Source organism: Marmota marmota, unplaced genomic scaffold (genome assembly GCF_001458135.2).
Source record: "Marmota marmota marmota unplaced genomic scaffold, marMar, whole genome shotgun sequence".
Taxonomy (NCBI): domain Eukaryota; kingdom Metazoa; phylum Chordata; class Mammalia; order Rodentia; family Sciuridae; genus Marmota; species Marmota marmota.
In genome coordinates, this window is record NW_026000244.1 from 78,285 (window position 1) to 96,794 (window position 18,510).

The 18,510-nt window shown below is 32.1% G+C and overlaps 1 protein-coding gene across 1 annotated transcript; it reads left to right on the top strand.

Annotated features, from left to right (window-relative positions):
* The first annotated feature begins 7,887 nt into the window (after window positions 1-7,887).
* On the top strand, window positions 7,888-9,825 carry LOC107159591 (zinc finger protein 665-like). The gene is given in 4 exon segments (XM_048796259.1): window positions 7,888-7,914; window positions 8,618-8,921; window positions 9,000-9,787; window positions 9,790-9,825. Coding segments are annotated over 4 exon segments (1,155 nt in total).
* Window positions 9,826-18,510: the final 8,685 nt, after the last annotated feature.

Below are 18,510 nucleotides of genomic sequence, written 5' to 3' on the forward strand. Positions count from 1 at the left end.
CTGAATGGCTGACACAATAGAAAAAAATGTAGTGGTAAAGTATTCCCCTGTCTCACTTCAGCTTGTCATGTATTTGCCATTATCTTGTCCCATATAGTAGGATCAGAAACATCAGTAGCATGGATCCACGGGTTAGTGTTTATATCTCAGAATTCCTGGGCTTCTGTCTTATTCAGGGTTAAAACTCTAGTATCTAAGAGAGTATGCAGCCCTTGCAGCTGCAAATCTGTGGTGGAACTCTGTAGGTTCCCTGTTCTCCCTTCCTCACTGCTCTGTAAGAAGCCACACTCTGTGTTATAAACTTACCTAAGACCTCTGCTTGGGTGCCAGCTGTGTAGGCTCTCTCTCATCCAGCAAGGAGGTCCACAGAAGAGGGTATAGAAGAGTGTGGCTGCACAGTCACTAATCCAGACCTCCAGAGACCAAGCAGGAAGCAGGTCTGATTTTATTGTGCAGTTATTGTGTGTGTGTGTGTGTGTATATATACACACAAACACACACACACACACACACACACACCAATCCAATGTTTGCTAACTATCCTTGCAGCTACCAATTGAGGAGTGGGCTGTGGAGCAAGTGCAGGGACTGCAACACATGGCCTCATGCCCAGGGCTGTGCCTACATGTTAAGCAGCCTGCCACTCACATTTCTAGCACGAGGGGAATGGCCTGCCACTCAGACACCCTTAATATATGCCATGTATGCAGTACTCCATGCACTTGTCCCCACAATTTTTCGTTTTATGTTTAATCTATATTTGCAAAATAGTGCTCACAATCTGGTGATTAAAAATCATTTCAATGTATTTTAGTCTTTCAGTCCAAAAAAAAAAAAGAAATGAAAAGAAAAATAATTGTATAGAATCTTCTATAATGTCTTCTTTTTCTTTTTTTCCTATGAGAATAGCATTAAGAAACAGGCACAGTTACCAAAAAATGACAAAATGAGCCATATTCTATTTTTTAACAAACATGTCTTGCTTTCTCTAAGTCATCTTTGGCTATTTTTTTGTCCTCCAAAGAGTAACCTTGAAATTTCAAGAGAAAAGTGATAGCAGCTCTATATCCAACTGTGTAGAAATCAATGAAGCAAAGAATAAGATGTCCAAATGTCAAGGAGGAAGTCACATTTTAAAATTTTAATTGAGAAGCTAAAATCCAGCAGAAATTATTTTTCAAAACCTAGGTTTCTTTCTTTTGTATTCATTGTATTCCTCTATCTCTACCATGATTCCCAATTATTTAATCTCTTTTTTTTTCTCCAGTGATCTCCCTACATTAAAGTTTAAAAAGTACTCCCTAATGCCTGTGAGGATTTGCATAATGCCAGACATTTATTGATCTTGGAGGACTCCCTAGAAAATCTGCACAAATTTCTGAATATCTGAGGGTTAAATCTTTGTAATATGTCAATATCACAGAAGAGTTTCTTTAATATAATTTAAATATTTATACACTCAATTTTTTATCAGAGCTTTTTATGAATACTTATATGGATTTTCCATGAAATTTTTCTGCCATGTAATAAACAGCAATGATTCACAATATCTGCTCCTAGTGATTATATAATATAAGTATAGCTGATAAATGTGGTTTAAAGAAGGATTTCTAGGGCTGGAGCTGTAGCTCAGTGGCTGAGGGCTTTTCTTGCACAAGTGAGGCACAGGGTTTAATCTTTCGTACCCCTTAAAAACAAACATACAAAATAACAGTATTCTGTCCATCTATAACAACAAAAGCTTTAAAAAAAGGATTTCTAAAGTAATAGAGTTATTCAGAATTTTGTGGATTATGTTTTCTCTAATTCTTGTCTCTTTTTGAGTTCCACTGTTAAGAGTAGCTGCAGTGTTGGTCAGTAGATTATCTCACATCAGTGACTATATATATACCTATATGTTATAACTGAATAGAAATTCTCCTGACTTCTTACTTAAAGACAATATAGGTTGAAATAAAAATAGATGTTAACAATATGCCCATTTTCAATAAAGTTATTTATGCTTTCACTTACATGTATAAATATTGCCCCTGCTTTGTTTATGATTTCTATATAGTACCTTGATTGTTTGCTCTGTTAATGTGATTATTCATATAATTCATCTAAATTTTATTATATAAATACATATATAAACATATGTATGTATAATTGGGAGTGAACTCAGGGGTGTTATAATACTGAACTACATCTCCAGAACCCTTTGACTTTTATTTTGGAACAGATTCCTGCCAAGTTATTGAAGCTGAATTTGTATGTCCCTGCTTCAGTCTTCCAAATAGCCAGAATTACTAGAAAGTTTATCATCTGTATATAGATAAATCTGTTATTTTGTCTAGGAGTAAGACTTTATCATTTAATTATAAAGATTTTTCACAATTTTGTTTATCTTTTACGTATTTTAAAATTATAATTGTCATCAAAATCATTAACTAACTTAAAATTTCTGTTATATATTTTAAATGTACTGTTCAGTAGTGTTGATTCAAATTATTTTGTAGGATATTTCTAAAAAGTTTGTATCACATAAAAGTAAAATTCATTTCTCCCCCTACAAAGTGCTTATTTGGCTCTCATCTTTCCATTCCTGATGTCATTCCTTTTGGCCTATTTGTTTGGTACATTAGAAATATCATAAGTAGAATCATATGGTATTTGTCTTTTTTGCAAATGACTTATTTCACTTAGCATACTATCTTAAAGGTTCATCATTGTAGGTATCATATAATTTCTTATCTTTGTAAAGTTTGAAAACTTTGTTTTGGAGGGAACACTGAATATTTCTTTTAGACCAGATCTAAAAGTGAGGAACACTTCAACCACTGAGCCACATCCACAGCTATATTTTCTATTTTATTTAGAGACAGAGTCCCACTGAGTTTCATAATACCTTGCTGTTGTTGAAGCTAGCTTTTAACTTGTAATTTTCTGGTCTTAGCCTCCTGAGCTGCTAGAATTTCAGGCGTGGTCTCCAGTACCCAACTAAGTTTGAAAAATTTTCCTAGTTCATTTCAAATTGTCTTTATACACTCCTGTGAAAGAACATTTGATTGGCTGTTCACATTTTCTCCATTAAATATTGTCATAATAAGCATAGATCTATAATAAGTTTTAATTTGAGCATCAAATTGAGGTCTTATTGATATACTCTCAGTTTTTTATGTGTAGCCTGTTCATCTAAATTTATGTTAACATAAAACTGCTTAATATTATAGTTTCATTATTTTTATATCAGGAAGCAGTTTAAAACAAACTTTTAGTATGGAAATTATTTATATACCCTGGATACTACACAATTTAAAAAAATAACTTACTTTGTTTTTGCAAAAATAATATTGAACATTTGATAAGTATTACATGGACTTCTTAGATCACTTTTTGTGTTATGGATTTTTTTTTTTTTTTTGTATTACAGGTGTTTTACCTCTGAGCCAAATCCATAGCTCTTCTTTTTTGGGTTACTGGGGATTGATGTTATGGGCACTCACCTCCTGAACCTCATCCTAAGCCCTATTTTGTATTTTATTCAGATAAATGGTCTCAATCTTTTGTTTGAGTTTCTTGCTTTTGGTGAGGCTGGCATTGAACTTGAGATCCTCCTGTCTTAGCCTCCCACACATCTGGGAATACAGGCATGTGCTACCATTCCTGGCCAACAGCCCTTGTTATATTTTAGCTTGAAACCTCTTTTTAAGTTACTTATGGCCTTACTAAATTGTTGGATCTGGCTTTGAATTCATATTTATAAATTTTTGGTTATTACTTAACACTTTTAACTTTCAACTAATTACTTTATGTTAGAAAGAAATTTCAATGTTCATATAATTCTATTAACATTTGTTTTGTGTTGTTAAACTGATCTCCATTGAATAATGGTCCATAAACTACTGAGAAAATTTCCTCTTTAACCCTAATTTGTTTATAATACTTTATGAAGTTTTCTAATCCCTGAGTACTATTCCAATTCTATTTTATTCTTTTACATTAATTGGGGATAGATGTCTTTTATTATTACTTTGTTTCTTTTTATGATACTGAATTTTTTTCAGTGTTTCTGTTCTATGTTTGGGAAATATGATTTATGTTACATATGTATTTACTACTATTATAATCCAGAAATTGGCTATATTTACCTTGATATAATATTTTACTTGTGTCTGATTATTTTATATAATTATTATAATTTTTTGTAATTTTTAAGTGTAGTATTCCTTTCATTGCTTTTTTTAGTCTGTTTGTGACCATAGATCTAAAGAGAATCTTCCATTGATTTAGATCTGACATAGTTATTGTATTATTATGTTTACTCTTGTTGGTCATGTTTTTGTTGTGATTAGTGTTTCATAATAGTTTATTTATTTTTAAATTACTGATAAGAAAGAACTTACTACTGTAGCTTTGTAAGTTTTATTGATGTCCTATAGTTTTGTCTACTATTAACTAAACTGCTTTAACTTGTGTTTCATAGATCAGTGTGTTTACATGACTTGTCATGAATTTCTATTGACATCAAGCTGCTTTTCTACCTTATACCTATTCACAGATATTTATGATAATTTTATGTTTTATTGTTTCAAATTTTATAAGCAGAATTATATGTTTAATCTACCACAATTACAGTAAAATGAAATTTATATTTACATATTTGATTTTTCCATAAAATCTTTCGAATATTACATTTTTTTTTTGTTTTGCCAGTTTATTTTATTGGAAGGATTTTGTTTAGTATTTCTTTTAGACCAGATCTAAAAGTGAGGGAATTCTTAAGCATTTATATATCTTATAGTATTCTAGGTTGATTTCCTTTTGTTCACCACACATGACTATATACTCCAATTCCATTCTGGAAGTCTTCTGCTAAGAAATTAACCCTCAACCATATATAAGTATCTTTGTAAATAAAATGTATTTTTTTTAGTCCTATCAAAAAAAAAAAAAATCTGAAGAGTTTTGAAACATTGATTGTGAATGCTTCATGTTAAATCTTTTAATTGATTTTCTAGCATTTGATATCTTTTCTTCCACACATTTCTAATGTATCAGACATTGTTTCTTAAAGAATATGTATAGTATATTTCTACTTTTTCTATTTCTGTTTTTTTCTGAATTTCATTCAATTTTCTTCACTGTTAAATCTTTCATTAAACATCTTTCAGGTGGTTATTTGGCATTGCTTAATTAACAATTCTCAATTTCCTTACTTTCAAATAACAAAGTATTTTGCTTGAGTCAATTTTCTTCTTTTTTGCATGTGCTGTTATTGTCATTGGAATTTTTTCCATTTAAAATCCCTTTGAAATAGATCACTATGGTAATTTTGGGAAATGCTTGGATGTTAGTAAATAAACAATAATAGGTGAGGTGCAATGATATATAACTGCATCATTTAAAAGCTGTGGCATTAGAACTGTAATTTTGAAATGAGCTTCAGGATCTTAAGAAATCCGGTCTCAAATTATTTAAAAAGTATACATATAGAAAGGTTTGTGGATGTGATTGTGTGTGTGTGTGAGTGTGTGTGTGTGTGTGTGTGTGTGTGTTGCTGGGGATCAAACACAGGGCTTTGTGCATGTGAGGCAACTACAATACCAACAGAACTATATTTCCAGCCCATTTCTGACACATTTTAGTCAGATGCAAAATATGAAAAAAAATTGAACTGGGAGGTTTTAATTTAACATTGTTGTGGTAACATTAGTCAGTTTCAATTTTGTTCTCCTCTGTCTTGCTTTGATTTTTCAAGATGATTTTTGAAGTTCTTTTTTTAAAAAATATTTATTTTTTAGTTTTTGGTGGACACAACATCTTTATTTTATTCTTTTTATGTGGGGCTGAGTATTGAACCCAGTGCCTCATGCTTGCCAGGCAAGCACCCTACCACATGAGTCACATCCCAGCTGAATTTTTGAAGTTCTTAAAATTTTGTCACAATTTTGTTCTAAAGCTCATATATTTCTTGAATAAGAATGGCCTTAGATAATACTGTTCTTTGATTATTCCCACCACATCAATACTGTTTTATATATTTGCAGAGTATATTCAACACAGTGTAGTAATGGATAATTTGGTATTTTAATTTCTTTCAGGTATGTCTTCTCATCAAAACCAAGAATTTTCAGGAGAGCAGAAAATAAAATATTTTTGCAAAAATTTATTAAGGAAAGGTATGAAAACTATATTCAGTTTTAAACAAGGAATTAAAATGTGGAGAGAGGGAAGTTCAAAAATTTTTCCTAATGAACAAAACAAGTGAATAATGATTATTTATAAAAATACACTGTCATCAGGTTATGTTATTACATAATGTCTCAGAAGATTGACTATTTTCAATTACAAAACTATAACAATACAATTGTTATTATTCAGTATTTTGTATAAAACCTGTCACAATAAACAAGATTTTCAAATATACACATATGTGCAAAGTTTACAGGCTATTATGAATCTGTATCTTAAAAGTAACCTTCAGGAAAAGAAACACATGACCAGTTTACTCAGCTTTATAAATGTTTAGAATGAAAACATGCATTTTAATAAAAGAAATCAAACCAGTAACAAATACTGATTAATTAGTTGTACTTTGAAACTTTTAATGATTTGTACATGAGTGTGCATTAGATAAAAGTCTGCAGATTATTAATATGAATATTTATTTATAATTTTAGTGTCCCTGGGAGCACTCTTGGTATACTTTTAACAGTATTTAACGCTCATACATCAGCAGAATCACTTAATGTCATGTTGCATGAAGCACCTTGCCACAGTAGTTTCTTGCTTAGAAGGTGATGACTCACCTGAGAAAATTAATGTCTGAAATAATTATGAAAGAAATAAGAGACAGAGACAGAAATTATTTTCAAAGATATGGAGTGCCTGATAGATTTTCTAGTGCACATAGGAGCTGAAACACAATGACTAGAAAATGGTTAATTTTTTATTTAATGGAGAGTAAATCAATGAAAGAAGTGCAATTTCTTTTTTTTAATACATATTGTTAAGATTTCAGTGGACACAATATCTTTATTTTACATTTATGTGGTGCTCAGGATTGAACTCAGTACCTCAAGCATGCTAGGTGAGCACTCTACCATTGAGGCACAACCCAAGCCCCTGAAAGAAGTTTTTCAATGAGAGGAAACTTGCTACAGACAGGTTAATTGACATATTGGCAAGATTCACCCATCTCTGTGGGGATATGTTGCTATGTGGGTCCATCAGATCATCCCATCTCCACTGTAATGCTGAACATAGACAGAGCTAGGTAGAATATCACATGTGATGGGCAGTCTCAAACCAGCAAGATTTCCACTCTGAGTTCCCAAATACCAGACTATGTTGCCTAATGGCTTCCATAATTTGTTTTTAATTTCACACACAGTTCAGAGATATTTTTCAGCACTTCTATCTGACATGCACCACCTCATCTTCTATAGCAACTGTACTCCAAGATGAAATCCAAAAATATTTGTGCATTTTGTGGTTTTGAGTGTGGTAGAGTAAGTACTTATTCATATCAGGATGATTTTTTTCAAATGTCAGGCCCAGAAACTTTATGGATCCTACACAAATCTCCAGTAAACTTAGTACTGTGGCCTTTAGATTATTATGATGTTCTATTCCTAATTACCTGGGTATCCTAAAAAAATTTTCATTGAAAAAATTAAAAGAGTCATCTACTCATTTCAGTGAGCTAGTTACCCACAAAGATTTTTTTTTACCAAGAGCCACTGTGATAGTGATTCTAGCTGAAAAGTTGAGAAGCCCAGGTGAGATGCAGCTCACACTTTAGCCTCATGTGGGCTGCTGCAGAATGTTGGTGCTACAACCTTGGCCCCACAACTGCAGAGGACCCTGCCAACCAAAAGCAGGTGCTAGTGTGTAAGTGATGACATGGCACTGCAGGGTGTGGGGCATCAGGTGAGATGGTAATAGGCAGCTGCACATATGCCAGTCAATTTTGAGGTCCAGTATGGGCCTCTAAATTGTCTGCAGAGCATTTTTGGAATTATATCCTTTTTCTAAAAAAATGAAAAATTTGCTGTGGAGTCTATTTCATTCTTTAGGTAGTAATGGGAATATTTCAAAATGTACCATTGAGTAATATTCACCAATATTTTTGTTGGCTAGAGATTAAAAAATAAAAAAGAAATCTCTAACTGTGATCAGTCTGATCATTACTTTACATAAAAGGCTGCAATGAACAGTTTCTCCTTGTGCCAATGCTCAGACTTTTAAAGAATGTGAGATGATTTCTATTTACCTACTCTTTTTAATCTAAATGTAGATATATATACTTGAAGAGACTTCTACATTTATGATAAGTCTTTTATACCTTCAGATAGGTCACTACCTAAGTAATAGAAATATATATATATATATATATTTCTTTTGTTGTAAAACTATAAATTCTTTACACCTAATAAAAATTTAATTATTTTTTAAATCACAAGAAACATCTGCGTGATCATTTAAAAAAGCTTTATAAAGATAAAAGTGAGAATGTTTTTAATTCTTGCTCAAAATTTATTCATTCAAGATCTCATATTCAAGAAAATAATTACAAATATAAGGATAGTGAAAGAGCTTTTAATAAAACTGCAAGTATTACTAAACAACAAAGAATTTATACTGGAGAAAAACATACAAATGTAAAGAATGTGGCAAAGCTTTTAATCTAAGATCATGCCTTACTCAACATCAGATAATTCATTCTGGAGGAAAGCTATACAAATGTAAAGAGTGTGGCAAAGCATTTACTTTTCAGAGCAACCTTATTGTGCACCAGAGAATTCATTCTGGAGAGAAACTATACAAATGTAAAGAATGTGGCAAAGCTTTTAATCAAAGATCACATTTTATTCAAGACCAGAGAATTCACACTGGAGAGAAACCATACAAATGTAAAGAATGTGGCAAAGCTTTAAGTGTTAGACAAAGCTTTATTGTGCACCAGAGAATGCACATTGGAGAAAAATCATACAAATGTAAATTATGTGGCAAAGATTTTCATAGAAGATCACACTTTACTCAACACCAGAGAATTCATACTGGAGAGAAACCATACAAATGTAAAGAATGTGGCAAAGCTTTAAGTGTTAGACAAAGCCTTATTGTGCACCAGAAAATGCACACTGGAGAAAAACCATACAAATGTAAATTATGTGGTAAAGCTTTTCATAGAAGATCACACTTTACTCAACACCAGAGAATTCATACTAGAGAGAAACAATACAAATGTAAAGAATGTGGCAAAGCTTTTACTGTTAGGCAAAACCTTATTGTGCACCAGAGAATTCATACTGGAGAGAAACCATATAAATGTAAAGAATGTGGCAAAGCATTTACTGTTCAGTACAACCTTAATGTTCACAAGAGGACTCACACTGGAAAGAAACCATACAAATGTGAAGAATGTGGCAAAGCTTTTAATCAAAGATCATGCCTTACCCGACACCAGAGAATTCATACTAGAGAGAAACCATACAAATGTGAAGAATGTGGCAAAGCATTTACTGTTCTGTCCAGCCTTAATGTTCACAAGAGAACTCACACTGGAGAGAAACCATACATCTGTAAAGAATGTGGTAAAGCTTTTACTGTTAGGCAAAAGCTTATTCTGCACCAGAGATTGCATACTGCAGAGAAACCATACAAATGTAAAGAATGTGGCAAAGCTTTTAAGCAAAGATCATGCCTTACTCAACACCAGAGAATTCATACTGGAGAAAAACCATAGAAATGTAAAGAATGTGGCAAAGCTTTTCATGTAAGATCAAACCTTAGTAGACACCAGAGAATTCATACTGGAAAGAGCCCATAAAAATGTAAAGAATATGGTAAAGCTTTTATTGGAAGAGAAGGCCTTACCCAACACCAGGGTTGTCATACTTATACAGGAAAGGTTATACAAATCTAAAGAATATGGCAAAGGTTTTTGTTATAATTCAAGAGTTATTATGCATGAGAGGATTCATAATTGAGATAATCTTTACAACTCTGAAGAATGTAAAAATCACTTGTTGTGATATCATGTCTTATCACTAGAAAATTTATAGTGAAAGAAGAGTTCAAATTGCAAAACAAAAAAAACTGGCAACATTTTTAATCAAAGCCCAACATTTTTAAAATTTTAAGGATATTACATTAGTGCTTAACCCCTACAAATGTAAAGAGTGTGATAAAGTTTTTAATGAAAGTTCATACCTTACAAATCTCCAAAGATATAGAATTATAAAGAAGCTCTATACAGGCCAAGACTATATCTGAACTTTATTCAAATTTAAAAAATCATACTCTATCCAATATTAAATCATATACTATCTGTAGAGAGTCTTGTAACATGCATAAGTTAAATTGCTGCAAAATATGTTGTATTGAGAAAAACGTTCACATGTGAGAATTAGAGTGACATCATTATGGTCCATATATTTCTTGAATATGAGAATTATCTGAGAGAATTTCTGAATTTATAGGGACTTCTTAATGGTTGCTTAAAATTTAATAAGATTTTTAATTGATGTGATAGAAATAAAGAAATACTCACATATAAGAATAGTGCAGATAGCTCAGTCTTGAGAAGATATTTGTGTGTAACAAATATCAAATTAAAAAACAAATTAAAAAAATACACTCAAGTCTTGAAAACTGGATAAGGTGTAATTTTTCTCTAGGTAATGTTATCAATAGTATAGGTGTCATTAACAAAAAATTTTTTAAAGATAGAGAATTTTAAATATATTTTTTAAGTTTTCGGGGAACATAACATCTTTATTTCATTTTTATGTGGTGCTGAGGATCGAATCCAGCACACTGCACATGCCAGGCAAGTGTGCTACTGCTTAAGCCACATTACCAGCCCCAGAAAATTTTTAATCTGAATTTTTGTTGTTTTGGTGGAGGAGATTGAAGCCAGGGCTACTGCATGCTAGGCAAATGCTCTGCCACTGAATCATATCTTCAGCTATTATTTTTTTCTGTAGTTGATACTATACAACAGTGTATATTTCTCAATGTTTTTAACATTATCATGTATTGAATTCAGTTTTCTTAAATTTTGCAGATAACAGATAAAAAAAGGATACTGTTTTGTAAATAGTGGGACATTGCTCTGAATCTTTTCAAGCAGTATAATTATACTTCCAGTTACATTGTGACCAATAATTTCCTAAATTGTAGTTAAATTATTTCTCTTTTGTACCTACTGGGAAATGAAGATGGATATAGGGAATATATAGGAAGACAACATTAGCGCCATATTTTTAAATCTTCAATTACTATTACAATTTTTTATTCTGTAATTTGTGGCTATTTTGTTGATATTTCTTCATCTCAGAAACTTTGGTTTTGATTGAAATTGACTTGAATATGCAAATTTTATATGTATATTTTAGAGCTAAATACCATGGGAATTTTAATTATTCAGGTATTTGTGTGTTTGTGTGTGAAAATGGATGTGTTTGCTTATGCCTCTCTTTAGAAAAAAGGAGCTCATTTAACTAAAAGAGAATTTTGAAATTATTTTTTTAAATTACCTGTATACCATAAACCTAAATATTGTTAGCATAATTGCAGCCATATTTCTTTTCCACACCCCTACTGCATGAATACTGTTTTTATTCCCAAGAAATAGAATGTAGCCCAAGATAAAACCTTCCAGTCTTCAGATGTGCTGATCTCTCCTTCTTCTCTCATTGATAGATAGGAGACAATTTACCAGTCCCTGAGATGGGGACATATTGGTTTCCCTCTTCTCTCCTTGAGAAGATAAAACAGACATGCCAGTTTCCCTGTTGTTCCTCTGAGAGATAGGAAAACTGCCTGTCTTTTTTTTTCCCCAAGAAACAAACTTGCTTACTATATCAGTAAAGATGCTTACTATATCAGTAAAGATCAAAGCTACTCCAGTGCATGACCATGATTCTAGCCTATAAAATGTAACACTCAAGGGAGAGTTGAGGTTTCTCTCCCTCCTTGCTGCTGCTATCCCTCTTTTTTTGCAGAGAAGCCTTGTCAGCTCTTAACAATAAACTTGCTTCTTATCCCAGGTTTGTGTGTGAATAGTCTTGCACCTCTTTTCTTTCAAATATCTTAAAAAGCCTCTTTGAGGTACTCTGAACTAATTTCACCAAAATACATGGTTTCTGATTTAAAATTCTGTAGTCTCTACTTCCTATTTAATCATGGAACATATGAATTCCTCATTTGATGTTTATAATACATTACTTTTATGACCTGTTCAGGGAATTTAAGAATGATTTTAATGACAGTAAAAGTTATTCAGTAATTAGTTTGATTTCATGGAAAAATAAATACAATGAAAAGGTTCAACATCTTCAGCAATTAGAGTAATGCAAATAAAAACTACCCTAAAATTTTATCTCATTTCATTCAGAATGGCAATCATGAAGAACACAGGCAACAATAAATGTTGACAAGGATGTGGGGGAAAATGTACACGCCTGCATTGGTGGTGGAACTGCAAATTGGTGCAATAACTTTGGATAGCGATATGGAGATGCTTCAGAATACTCTGAAATCATTTCACCCAGGCATTCCACCTTTTTTTTAAGCAAAAGAATGCAAAATCAGCATGCTATGGTGATGCAGCCATGTCAATATTTATATAGCTCAATTTATTGTTGCTAAACTATGGAACCAATCTAAATGTCCTTAAATAGATGAATGGATAAAGAAAATGTGGAGTATACATTAAATGGAATATTACTTAGCTTAAAAGAAGAATGAAATCATGATATTTGCTGATATATGGGTGGACTTGGAGAATATCATCTTCAGTGAAGCAAGCAAAACCCCCAAAATCAAAGGCCAAATTTTTCTCTAATATGTAATGCTAAATCCCAATAACATGGGGAGGAACTAGAGAAGAATATGGTTACTTTAGATGACGTAGAGGGGAGTGAATGGATGAGAGAGAATATGGAGATAGGAAGAATAAAAAAAATAGTTTGAAAATGGTTTAAAGTGAGAATAACATAAGTTTTATAAGTACACTTTCCTACTTATCTATTGGAAATTCTTGTCATTTCAAATCTATTCCTATAATTTATTTAACATCTTATAATTTAGTCAACTTATTTAGACAACATGTTTAGGCAAAGCCTGTATAGGCTTCATTAGTCAAGAGGACTTGTAATTTTTATGGAATTAAAAACACACACACACACACACAAAACAATGTTGGGTATGTAATACATGATTCTTATCTGAGAGAACATTTATTTTGTAGAATGAGCTAATTGCTCCATGTGGGGAATGAAACACCCAAAAAGAACCTTTAGATTAAAAAACTCTGTTGCAATTGTGCACAAGTAAGTATGAATTTAAGAGAAATTTTACTATTTTAACTATCTCCATTTCTTATTGAATCTTCAAATTTCAGCTACAAAAGCAACACAACTCTTCTTTATTGCCAGTGTTATTGTTGTTGTTTTATTTTATTTGACTTCAGTGTTTTTACTTTGGTAAACTCAAATCTTCTTACAGGATATTTATTTATTCTTTAAAATTTTCATGAGTTGACTGACATTTTAGTAAAGCATGTATATAGTGTATTTTGAAAATTTTTGGAGAGTGTCTTAATTTTAAGTATTATTTAAAATTTACCCAAAAATATGATATGTAGGCACAGGATGAAGTGTCAAAGTATTTATATATTATGTAATCAAATCAGTAATTTTCATGTGCTTCAACTTAAGTACACTCATTTGAATGGTAAACAAGTTAAGAATACTTTTCTCTTGTTATCTTGGAACACATAGAACATCATAAATAGCTATAGTCTTTCTCATATGTAACAGATTCACAAAACTTGCTTTTTCTATTTTTATTATTACCTCTGAAAATGTCTTCTCCACTCCCCACACTTAGGTACATTATTTTCTTAAGTGATCAACATTTTGTTTTATTTACCCATAAGAAACTTCATTGTTACTCCTGGTGTAGCATATTTCACTTTGTATAATTTTCTTTAGGTTAATCTGTTTGTGCAACAACATGATGTTTTATTGTAAAATGTGCATGTTTCCATTGGCTTATTTACTATTTGTTTTCTTTGGAGAAATGTTTACATTTAAATCTTGCTTTATAAAATTGAGCTTTTGTATTTTTTTTTGTATTGTTTTTCTTTTCATTATGGAGTTTTAAAAGTTTATTTTTACAAATATATATCTGATATTAGGCTTTTTTTAGGTATATAATCTAAACTCATTTTCTACCTTTCACATGTTAATATTTAATAAAGTTCAACTTCTCTTCCCTTGCATGTGTTAGAAGTGTCATTTCTACAGCTGTCCTTTCCAACATCATGAGATTTTCATCTAGATTTTCTGCAAAATAAATTATAAATTCAGCTTTAAACTTGCAAATTTTATCATTTTTAGTTAATGTTAATTTTCTCTTTAGTGTGAGGTAGAAGTTCAAATATATATGACTATCTCAGTGTTAAAAACATTAAAAACACATTTATTTTTCCTCTCATGGTCCTTAAATAATTAACATGAATATAAGTCCCCCCCCCCATTCTAAATTTTAGTCTATTTATTTAGTTAGTAGGTTAATGAATGCTGGGTATAGTGGTGCTTACTCTACCATTGAGCTATATCTATAATCCACTTTACTAAAATGAGAAAATCTCATTATGTTTTCTAGATTTATATATATATTTTTAATTTTTCAGCCTTATCCACTCAAGATACTTCTTACACTCAAGTGCTATCATAACTAGCATCTCACCAGTCTTCTGTTTGTCTTCAAACAAGATGTGGCTACATTTCCCAGGATGGCCTCATAGTCTTATTGGTCATCAAGACTGACCTGACCCATACTGGCTGTTGGTACCACTGGTAGAGAAAATCTAATCAAGCCAAGAGGCTTATCATATGTCACCAAAAGTGATCTCTGAGAAATCCCAGCTGTCACAATAGAGAAGAAAAGAGCAGTTGGTCTTAAACACCTGACAGAAGAATGTAGACAAAGCATTTTTGCATAATGATATTTAAATGAAAACCATTTTTTTACAGAATGTAACTTAAGATGTACAGTTGTGAAAGCTTTAACAAAAGTAAATAAAGCTTGAGGCTGTAAAGGAAGTGTTCTTGTGTGGCAGAATTATTTTCTTTATATTTTCTTCTTTTATCAGAGGTGTTCCAGTCTTTATAAACTTCATAATTCTATGTCTTGTATTTATTGTGAAATACCACTTTGACAATTGGAATTGACCACTGAAAATAAAATTCAAAATAATGATAATTACTAAAAACTTGTGATGAGTTTTATGTAAATGCTCGTGTGCCAGGGCTCCTGTGATGTGGTGTGGGTCTGTATGGCAAGCCCAGAGTGAGTATAATTTTGCATGGCTGCCAGGTAAAATGAAAACATTGAATGAGACAGAATTGCCACCAAACACTGCTTCTTTGTTTAGTCTTTTGCATAAATCCTTTGTACACTAGCACATTTTTGTAAAAGACAAATTCCTGGAACTGATGTTCTAGTTGAAGTGTCTACATTTTTTATCCTGATCAACAATGCCAAATGGCATTCTAATGGGAGAGTCCATTTCACTTTGTCTTAACCAATTATGAATGTCATTTTTCTCTTTGTTAATTTGGTAGATGAAAATGACATTAACAACTAAATTATACATATTGGTAGAGGCAAACAACACTCCTCAGTGGGAGAAAGAATTCTAGTGTGTAGAGAGAAAATACTTAGCATAAGTCCCTGAAGACAGCTCTTCTCTGCTGACTCACATACTGGATTCTTAACCTTGAGCAGATAAATTCCCAGCTTTATGCCCATTTTCCCTGTGTGGTATCCTCATCTTCCTGTCCTTGGCATGATGGCACATTTGTGTAGACTTACACACACCACTGCTGTTCCCCTGAGGACAAAACTCCTGGTTGCTTATACCACAGTTATTTCTATCCTCTTAGTTAAACTGGTGGCAAGATGTAATTTTACAGTCTAGCTGTACAATAGAGTACTTTTTCATCTTAATAGGAATCACGTTCTGATACATGATAAAACAGGTTTGATTTTTAAAAAAAATGCTAAGTAGATGATGTCAGTCATGAAAGAACAAATAGTATCTCTTCCAATTAAATAAAATCCTTGAATAAGCAAATCTACATATAGAGAAAATAGAATGGTTATTACAAGAAACTAGGTATAGAGAACATTTAAAGATAGTAGTTATAGGTTACAGTGTTTAGTTTGAGGTGATGAAATTTTTCCAGAAATGGATAACTGTGATGATGGTTCCACAATGATGTGAACATGTGTAATGTCCTTAATTATACTTACAAATAGTATAAAGGGAAAAATGGTTAATAAGGTAATGCTGGGCATGGAGATATATGCCTGTAGTCTGAGAAATCTGTATATCTAAGAAAGGAGAATGAATAACAAGTTTAAGGCCAGCCTGATTAACTTTGTGAGACCCTGTCTCAAAACAAAAATATTAATTTAAAATGACTGGGGATGAAACTCAGTCATTCTGACACAGAATTCAATTCCTAGTTATGCCCAAATTATGATTAAAAAATATATATATATATCCCCATAAAAATAATAAAATATTGCTAAATTTTCCAATATGAATGAAACTTGAAAACACACTAGGTGAAAAGGTCCATAGTCACATATGATTCCAGAAGAGGCCAGACTACAGAAAGAAAGTGTAGATTCATAGTTTTCAGGGAATGGATCATATGAGGAATTGAAAAGTGACCACTAAATCTATGAGGTTTTTAAGAAGAGTAATAAAAATATTCTAAAATTTGATAGTAATAATTTTTGTAACATTTTATGATCATGCAAGTATAAAATAAAATGCATTCTTTATTTTTAAGTTGATTTAATTTAAAAATACTTTTCTGTTACTGGGAAATAAATCTAGGGTTTTGCTTGTAGTCCTCCTTTCTCAGGAACATTGCAGTTTATTGTGCCATTCCCCAATGAAAGTATATTGTGGCTGGGATTATAGGAATGAAGCTTGTTGCCTGGCTCTGAATTGTATGTTTTAATATGGTGAATATGATGGTGTATAAATTATATGTTAATTTAAAAGAAGAAAGAAATTATTGAAGTGGAAGAGAATCATGTAATATTTCAGGCAATTCCCACATTTCAGTTCATTCTGCCATTCCACAGTAAAAGTATTGATTAATGTTACAAAATTGTTCCTAATTTGGAGGAGAAATGTTGGCTGACTCAAGGCAGGACAGGTTTTAGCAGTGCAAGTGACTTCCTGACACCTTGTCTTCATCAGCCTCTCCCTTTCATCAGGTTTCAAGTGTCTACTATTGGAATTTGAGTAGGATAGCAACTAGTAGCATGTGAAGGACAGATACGCCTCACTCTGAGTTACCCTAATATGTACAGCAGTTTTTAGACTACAACTTAACTTGAGTTACTGCATTTTGTAAAGCAATAATTTTCCACAAGCCACTACATTTTGACTACAAGTGACAGGGTAGAATGACTCTACACTTTCTTTATACAAGTAAACAACCACCACCTGCCTAGTACAACCATAAAGCACAACCTGTAAGTAACTCACTTACATCTCACCTTATCAAAATAAATCCAGGAACACATTGGCATGTAAACATTCCAAACCATATTAGAAACGTCAGACATGGGAGCTTATCAACCTCAGTAGATGCCACAGTTCACTCGAGATCCTTTAAAAAAAAAAGGAGCCCACTGAGACTAACCACTCATCATCACTCTGACCCTGTCACTTGGTTATCTTGAACTTGCCCAGGAAAATCATCACAGTAACAAACCACTAAATTTCTGTCCTCTTTGGACTGCATGACAGCATGGTTTCTTCTACATGTGGTGAGTGCACATGGCCCAGTCCAGGCTGACATTTTAAGCTGATGCTCTGAAACTGAATCTGCTGGACCCTCTATTTTGACTACTCTGCAGAACTTTTTGTCTAAAATACAATCTGACCATCTACAGTGACTCTGACTCTGCTCTCAGATGTTTCTACATATTAATTTTGGCTCAGGATCCTGTAGCCCTGCAGCTTTCTTTAACCTACTTACATATCATTGTGTGAAATATGATATGTGACATGATTGTTATAGACATTGAAAATTAAAATTGGAATAGAGAACTTGTATTTACCCAGATTATAACTACCAGGAAACCCATAACCCTCACATATTTAGGGAACTGGCACTAGTGAAAGTGATGTGGCCTGTTAATGTATTGGTATATTGGTATTCAATAAACCCTAGTAGTGTGGAAAGGCAGTGTGACAGACATGGAGTATTTTAAATTTATGCAAAATTTATAGTAATCATCATACCATAAATTTTCATGAAAATTAACATTAGAGGGCCATGTTAAAACAGAAATATTTTGTTCTTTGATATGATAGAATTTTAATCAATGACCATACTGACATTTTATGTGTTTTGAGTTATCTATAATAAAATATTATTCTAGATATCTGTCAGTTATTCATTTCTCTCTTCCTTA